The 8418-nt window shown below is 35.1% G+C and overlaps 1 protein-coding gene across 1 annotated transcript; it reads right to left on the reverse strand.

Moving 5' to 3' along the window:
* Positions 1–285: 285 nt before the first annotated feature.
* Positions 286–4951, reverse strand: LOC137185590 (transmembrane emp24 domain-containing protein 3-like). Its single transcript, XM_067593807.1, has 3 exons — positions 4722–4951; positions 4017–4262; positions 286–1482 (listed from the first exon to the last, which is right to left on the reverse strand). Exons 1-3 carry the CDS (start codon positions 4863–4865, stop codon positions 1249–1251), a joined length of 624 nt encoding a protein of 207 aa, XP_067449908.1. The 5' UTR covers positions 4866–4951; the 3' UTR covers positions 286–1248.
* Positions 4952–8418: the final 3467 nt, after the last annotated feature.

The raw sequence follows: 8418 nt of genomic DNA on the forward strand, positions 1-8418 counted from the left end.
CAAACCAAACTGACAGAAAACACTCTGATGACCATAACGTTAATCAATAGTATCTTTAAATCTTCCAAGAGATTCCCATATTTATACAGTAGGACTTTATTATTTCATAATAGAAATTGCTATTTCAAAATGCCTTTTCAAACCTATTTATTTCACAATTTAATGCTAATTTTACATTATGAAACTTTATTGTATAATGTCACTTTTCATAATGACACTACTTATGTATTTTTAATTGACAAAACCAAGTTTATAACAAGGGTACAGAGAAAACAGGATAAAAGCTATACTTCCCAATTTTTAATGTTTTAGCCACAGCACCAACAATGTTAAAATAATTCACATAAATTAATGTCTTTCCATTAAATTTTATTTAAATCTGTTGACATGTTTTACAGATAACAAACAGACAAATTAACAAATAGGACTGAAAACATATCAGGTTACTATGGAAGAGGATTAAGACCACATGAAAAAATTATTAAAGTCAGAACTCAAATAAATTTTTCCCATGTGGCCCTAATCCTCTTCCATAGGTTACTTTCTAATGTCCGTTAAACATGTCTCCTTGTGGAATAACACAGACAAAACCAGCACACCTCGAAATGTGCATGAATGAAAACTAAGAATCCAATCAATCAGTAACAAAAGAATGGCACGTAACAAACAAACATACACAGTAAACATTCACTTTTGTAGGAAATTAAGAAAAAAAAACCTAAGGCACTTTTTATGACAGACAAAAAAAGGCATGGACGGGAACAACTTTTGCACATAAATTAAGATGATAACATCAAACTAAACACCATAAAAAAAACTAAAACTAACAATTACAAACAACAGTTCTTTGGTTTCTACTTGTGTGCCACAACTTTCACTGTAACTGCTGGGCATCAAGATGAAAATCCAGTCTGAAGGCAATCTGGGTCATGAACAGATACTGTAGATCTAACTGAAACTGCTTTATCATACCTCTATAAAAATATAATAAATAATCTGTGCAAGATTGAACAATGTCAATATCATTTTCAACACAAGTATGATGAGTGGTGTTTCTTTTCAGTATAGCACATCAAGAACAAAACAAACAGACATAAAAAGGGTTTCACACTGAATAAGCCGGAAGAAAGACAATAACTCAAAGTATCCCTTTAAAAAAGGGTTTGCTGATACTACAAGTTGTGTGTTAATCTCCAGATGCACTGCTACGTTAACATCAGGTTTCCACCCGTCTTCAAGACTACATGGTTAAGTCATCGCTGCTACAGAGCCTTTCTTGTCACTGAAGAAGCTCCTAAGCAACATGACTTGACCGATGCCGATGACAAACAGCAGAACGGTTTCTCCAACTGACCAGTAGGTAACCCGCTCTAAGAGGTGCTCTGCCTTTGTTCGGTCTTGTGCCTCTCGTAGTCTGTACCACGTCTGGGATTCAGCCACCACCTTCAGGATCTCATGAATGGAGACACAAGTCGACTCCAGCTGAAAGAAGAAAGATCAACGCAAGTTAATCGAGAGCAAAGTAATGGCTTGGGGCAAAAGTTACGGTGGAAGGTGGGTGTCTCTTTTTCTCTCTCTCTCTCTCACACACACACACACACACACACACACACACACGCACACGCACACGCACACGCACACGCACACGCACACCAGACTGACTTGTGCCCACAAAACTGCTTCTGAATTCACTTCAAGTTCCAAAACTTTTCCCAGCAAGTCTAGGATGTACACTACACACTACTCAGTATAGTATACCATAACCACATAAATATGGAGGTGGGCTGATTTGGGCAACCTGGTGGGAATGATGTCAAATTTGTTTTATTTTTTCATGAATTTATTTTTTTATTTATGAAAATGTTAACTATTTCTAACTTACGTTTTGTACAAAACTGAGATGGACTGGCCTTTCGAAAAGTGTTTCCTGACACATACAGATGTTGTGTGGTAGGAGAATACTAATAAGATTCAGCCATGTTTAAGACAATGTTTCTGGTGCATCATTATGGCTGGGTATCAGTACTCAATACCTTTAAGGTATTGACCGAAATAAGCCAGTACTTTGTAGTATGGAAACGATACTCTAGTCCAGTCAAACGATACCTGCATTTGATCCTTTTTGTATCCAGATCTAGAAAAAATAACTACTTGTATGGTTTTGCTTGCAGCCAATCACTGCAAACGTTCTTTGATTTAATGCGACGTGTGATTGGCCCACTACCGCAGCAGCTACAACCCATATGGTCTGTGGTGGTGAAGTTGAGCGCGGTGTATTTGACAGAGTTGGTACTTCAGTGTGCCAAGATGTCACAAAAATAAATATTTTAATAATTTGAACACTTTTAAAATGTATTTGTGTAAAAATCACTTAGATGGGGAGGAGCGGCGGTATTGTATGCAACTGAATGCTTCCATTCACATGATGTGTATCAAATGAAGAAGAGAAAAAAAGGTATCGAATGAAGTACTCTACTGGTACTGACTCACTTTAACCCTCCTATTGTGTTCAGGTCAAATTTAAAGTTTAGATGTGTGAAACATACTAATTTTTTCTGATCAAAACAAGGCTTCATTACATTGTCTACAATGTTCTACTGAACATAATAAAACACATTTTGGTCATTTTTCTTTATCTTTTTTTTTTAATGCCTATAAAAAAATCTGTTGTGTTATGGGCCAAATTTGACCCGGTAGTAATTATGGGTTGTTTATGCAGAGAAACACATAGACATTTTGCCAAACCATTATGAATAACAAAAATTACAACAAAACAAAAATAATAGTAATGAAATCCTATAAAAATAACATGTAGTATAAAAGTATATAAATAGTATAATAATATTATGTAATAATATTAAAATTATGTTTCATGCCAAGAAAGCGTATTGACTTGAATTCAGTTGGAGAGCGGCACACAGCAAATATGATCCCACGTACACATGCCCCACTCTCTCTTTCACTCACACCCCACAGACACACACACACACACACACGCACACACAGACATACACACACACACACACACACACACACACTATGCCGGAGATGACACTTGTTGTGTGATTGACCAAATTAAATTTTGTTTTTGGAAATCAAATTGACTTTTCTCCTTTTTTCATAGGGAAGTATATGCAGTGAATTTTGACCCATAACACAACAGATGTTATAATAATTGCTCATTTTAACGTATAAGAAAATATAAACGAAGAAAATATAAAAAGTTATTTTGGGAGTTATTTTGTTTATCAGATCATCTCATGGTCTTATTTGCCTGTTCTGTTCATCATAAGCTATAAAATAGATGCCAAACTGTGCCTATTTTAAACTAAAGATTATTTGTACATTGTAAGTTAAATGTGGTCTAAGGTACAAAATATAATAAAATATCAAAGTAAGTATATATATTATGGTTACTGATGAATAATAAGTCATTTAGCAGATAAAACATTTTACTGGATGATAATTAGTGTTTTTTTCAGTGCTTGTTAATGAATTCAAACACGGGTCAAATTTGACCCACGAACACTAAAGGTGTGTAAACCCTTTTCTAACAATTAGGAGGGTTAAGGGTACTGGTATTAGTACTGGTATCACTTCAGGGGTACTGGTATTGTAATTTTTTAAATGACACCCAGCCCTATACATCATGTTGAGACTCTGACTCAAAACAAGTCTGGTTCCACCTTGTGGACTTAATAAAAAACTGTCCCTCTTCTGAAATAATGATGGAACATCAACAGTGTTTCTGGACTTGCTCGTCTCATCTCCTGATTAGTTAGTACAGTCAAGTAGACACATTATCATCAGATAATTTTTATAGTTGTTTACTATTTTGTAATCATCACAAATGTCTCTTTAACCAGTTTTATCTTGCATGTGAAAATATGTATAATGGTTTTGTTTATTTTCTGTTTGCCTGCCCACAAGATGCCTTTTCAGACAAAACAGAATGAGCAGCAAGGCCACAGAGTTTTGAACGCCTTGTTCCTCATGTATAAGTTCCTCAGACGTACCTGAGTCAGTGCCGTGGTTCTGGTCATGCTCGGGAGGAGAGGTTCCTCGTCACCATGGCGGAACTCCAGATACACAATTTTGTGTGTAAACGTGGAGAATTCATTGCTAAAGCAGACCTTGTAGACTCCCTTCATAGCTGTGGTGTGAGAGAAGCTGTCGTACTGCTTCTTCTTCTCGTTATACAACACATTGTTTTGAGGATCTGTGACAAAACAGTCCACATCATAGTTCCCTCCTGAAATCACCTGAAAGAAAAGAAAATACAAAACACAGATTAAAAAAAAGCTGTGTGTGAATGACGTGAACAATGACACACCAAGATAGTAGAGTGCAGTTGTAACATATGTTTAGTTGTAACCATCAGTTTGTAACATGTTTGGGCTGTGTGGTGCTGAACTGACTGAAACTGGTTATGCAGCAAACCAGGTAACACTGGCTGAGATAACATTTACCAAACCATTGACTTTTCAAACTAAATCTGAGTTTCTGATGTTTATTGCAGTTAAATGAATTAATGGGGATGTCAGCTGACTTACCAAATGACCACCGAACTAAAAATGTAAAACATGTATTAACTTCAACTTTGCATGTTCCTCCTTTTTTTTAAAAAAAAAGGAGACAGACACTACTTAAATAACAAATGACAGAGGGCAGCGTCCTGCAAACACACAGACTGAAGTGATGAAGCCTGCAGAGTAACTTACTTGGAAGTCAATGTCGAACTTCACGTCTTTCTCTAGTTCCTCGTAGAAACACTGTTTGTCATTGTCGGGGAGCTCAAATGTGAGCTCAGTCCCAAACACCACAAACACATGGAGCAGCAAACAGCTCAGTCCCAGGTACAGCATGCTGAAGGCTGAAGCAAGTCTTCCTCAGCTTTGGTTGCAATGATGATAACAGTGTTGTAGCTCTGACGTGGCGCGAGCACGAAGAGCTTCCGGGGTACTTTTTTTTTTTTGTTGTTGTTGATAAAAATTAGCCAAGTGTAACCAAACATCAAACATCATCATGCATGGCTCTTTAAAACTAATCTATAACATCTATAAGGATAATTTCTGACCAGTTAAGTCAGTTAAGTCATGAAGCGATAAGTTATTGCACCAACATCCATCTGCGCCCTCATTCTTTTTGAATAATACAAATGTCAAATACTATATAAAATAAAAATAATAATGAAATATTAACATTCGTGTTGATTTGATTCAAACCTCCTGATCGCTGTCATCATAAGCCAATTAATAGTAACACATATTATACACATATTATTTTATGTGAAGTAATTCACCAGGACCGGTTGTGAACAGTGACTGTATATAAATATGGACGACGCGTCTCCACTTCCTACCGCCATCATGGATGTATGACTGCTATGTAAAAGTGAAAGATATATTTGGGTCATCTAATCTAGTGGGGAAAGAAATGTTTTGCCTTCTTCTATTTCGTGATGACGATTGCTCATGAGCGGAAGTAGGGGCGTGGTGTACGCCAGCAGGGTTTTATCCTCGGTTGTCATAGCAACTGATACAGTACATGATATAACAATTTTGCTTCTGTTAATAATGTAAATTTAATTTAGTCAGGTGAATTAATCTCTCACACAGATTTGGTAATCTAATGTAGGCCCCACTGACAGCACAGCAGTTTATCTGCAGCGTCCAAACGAACATACAGAAAGAGACAGAGATGGATTTCCTCATAAATGCTTTTGCTCCGATATTAAGTGAGTAGTTAGTCAGGAAAAAGACAGAAACTGACAGTTCTATTAATTTATATGACTTGAGCCTATTTATCCTGTCAAATCTGTACTTTTAGATGCACTGTGTGTCTGTTTGTTGTTTGTTTGTTTGTTTGTTTAAGTTGCAGGTGCCATATCAAAAATCATGGACTATAAAAGCAATGCCTGTTTTGTTTTTAATTAATATCAGAAATACAAGCACACTCTATAAATATAAAACTGAAATTTAAGTGATGCAGTACTCATGCTGAACGGTCATGTACTTGACCATGTAACACAGATCATGTGGTATTCCTTTATGGATTATCTGGTTAAAGCCAGTTAATATAACTTCTTAAAACAAAATTATTTTGAGTTAATGAAAAAAATGAGCCAAAACAGTTCCCTATTTGTCACTCAGGTTTGCTCAGTTCATTAAATCAAAATCATCATACACATTTACAATATACAAATCACCATTTTTACACATTAATATGTTCAGTACTTAAAACTAGAAAACCATCAATAAAACATTCATTCACAATCTGTAAATCAAGATACTAACAACCACCGAAAGGAACATGTGGCATTTAAAAAAATATACAATCTCATTTACACCATTTATAAACTACTGGAACTACAAGAAATTAATCAAGAAAATAAGGATTAAAAAAATGAATTTTCTTGAAAGCATTTTTACAACAAAAACATACACCGAAAGGAACATGTGGCATTAAAACAAATGTACAGGTTTATATGTCTTATTTACACAGTTTATATCATCATTCATATCATATCATATCATTTATGTGTCTGAAGGTCTTCCAGAGGGAGACAGAAGTTAGTAAGGTTGTTCTGAAATATTTAAATATTTAAAAAAAAAAAACTTTGTTTATTTTAACTTTGTTCATTTTATCAGCCTATGATCATTTTGTTCATCTCTAGATGTAACATATGCCTCTTGCATGTTACATTAAATAAATGAGTTGTGCTTTAAATGGTCACTATATCTAACAGCAAAATCTTTTAATATAGAATATAATTTTGTCAGTAATTTTACCTTTATTTAATAGTTGTAAGGTGTACATATTTGTGTTATTTTCATTATTTAATGCTGTTATCTTATATTTAATATTTAATACATGGCTACATAGTATCCAAGGTAATGATGCAGCTATAAAGCCCATCACCGGGGGAACAAGTTAGACCGGGCTTGTATCCCCCAGGTGAGTGTATGACTATTAAATGGAAACCTGTAAATAATAATGTATAGCTGACCTGAGATAGACTTTATTACTAATTATAATTATATTGACATTCAGAGTGATTATCTATGTGAACTGATTCATCTGTATCAATAGTGTGTTTGTGTAATCTGTAATACAGTGAGTTTTTGATCCTGGTCAAGGTTAGACAATCGACATCGCTAAATGTTGGTTTTACACTGTACAAAAAAATAAGATCATGTGATAATAGTTTCAAAAAACATAATTTTAATAATCATTATTTTATATAAACATTATTCGACAGTAATTACAAGCAACTCTCCAGTATATTTACAGGCTTTTCCCATAAATGTATGGGGTTTACTTCATATAAACATTATTTTACAGTAATTGCAAGCAACTCCCCAACATATCTACAGACATTTCACATTAATGTATGGGGTTCTGAATGTACAAAAACCAGAAGGTGTATGTAAAAGTACCATTATATCAACTTCTTTTACACTGAATCATTATATACATTTTTCTACTGCCATTTTATCTGTGTTATCCTTAAAGTTTAAGAATTAATGAACCAATAAACAGCCATATTGAATTATAATGTGGGTCTGAAGCTGATCAACCAAATAAGAGCTCAAACAGAATACTTTACGAGAACTTTTTTTTTTTCTCATTCAGATTGTTTCAACAGACATCAACAGAAGCAAAAACAGTGTTGTTCATTTTATCAGTACAATGTCTTACATGTTGCATTATGGCAAAAGGGAAACTACAGCCAATTTAAAAATGAATACATATTATTCCCATGCTCTAAGATGGTTCAAAATGTTAGTGAACATGAACAAATCTCTCCCAAATCCAAATATTATTTTGCTAAAATTCAAATTTGTGATGTCATCTGATAATGTCTGGAGCTTTTCCAAAAACAATGAATTGAGAAAGATGTTATAGATGACACTGAGAACACTCAGGGGGATGTTCTGAGTATACGGTAGGGTTGGGCTGATGGGCAATGCCATCGTCCATCGCCAATGGCTGACGGTTATCAACCACTGAGCCTCTGCTATCATAACATTGTGTTTTAAAAGCCCCCCATTGTCTGTCCATCTTTTGCATGGATTAAATTACTCTTATTTGCTTTTTACTCACGAAGCTTTTATTGCACTTACAGTAACGCAATGACTGTAGTTGTCATCAACTCAAGTACTTCACGTGGTTCACTGTCTCTCCTCTGCTCCACTCAGAGGACACACTCACACATGCAAGGATTACTCAGCGCCACCTGTGGTGAAACAGACGAGAGGAGAGAAACTTAGCGCAACCATAAATGACAGCAAAATGCAGTAATTTATCCCACCTGTTATCTTTGTCCATTACGATGTTTCACTGTGGACATCGTCATATGCCAATTCTGTAGACATCGCCCAACCCTAGTATACAGGTACATTTTCTTTTTCAGAT

This window comes from Thunnus thynnus, chromosome 1 (assembly GCF_963924715.1).
Source record: "Thunnus thynnus chromosome 1, fThuThy2.1, whole genome shotgun sequence".
Classification (NCBI taxonomy): Eukaryota; Metazoa; Chordata; class Actinopteri; order Scombriformes; family Scombridae; genus Thunnus; species Thunnus thynnus.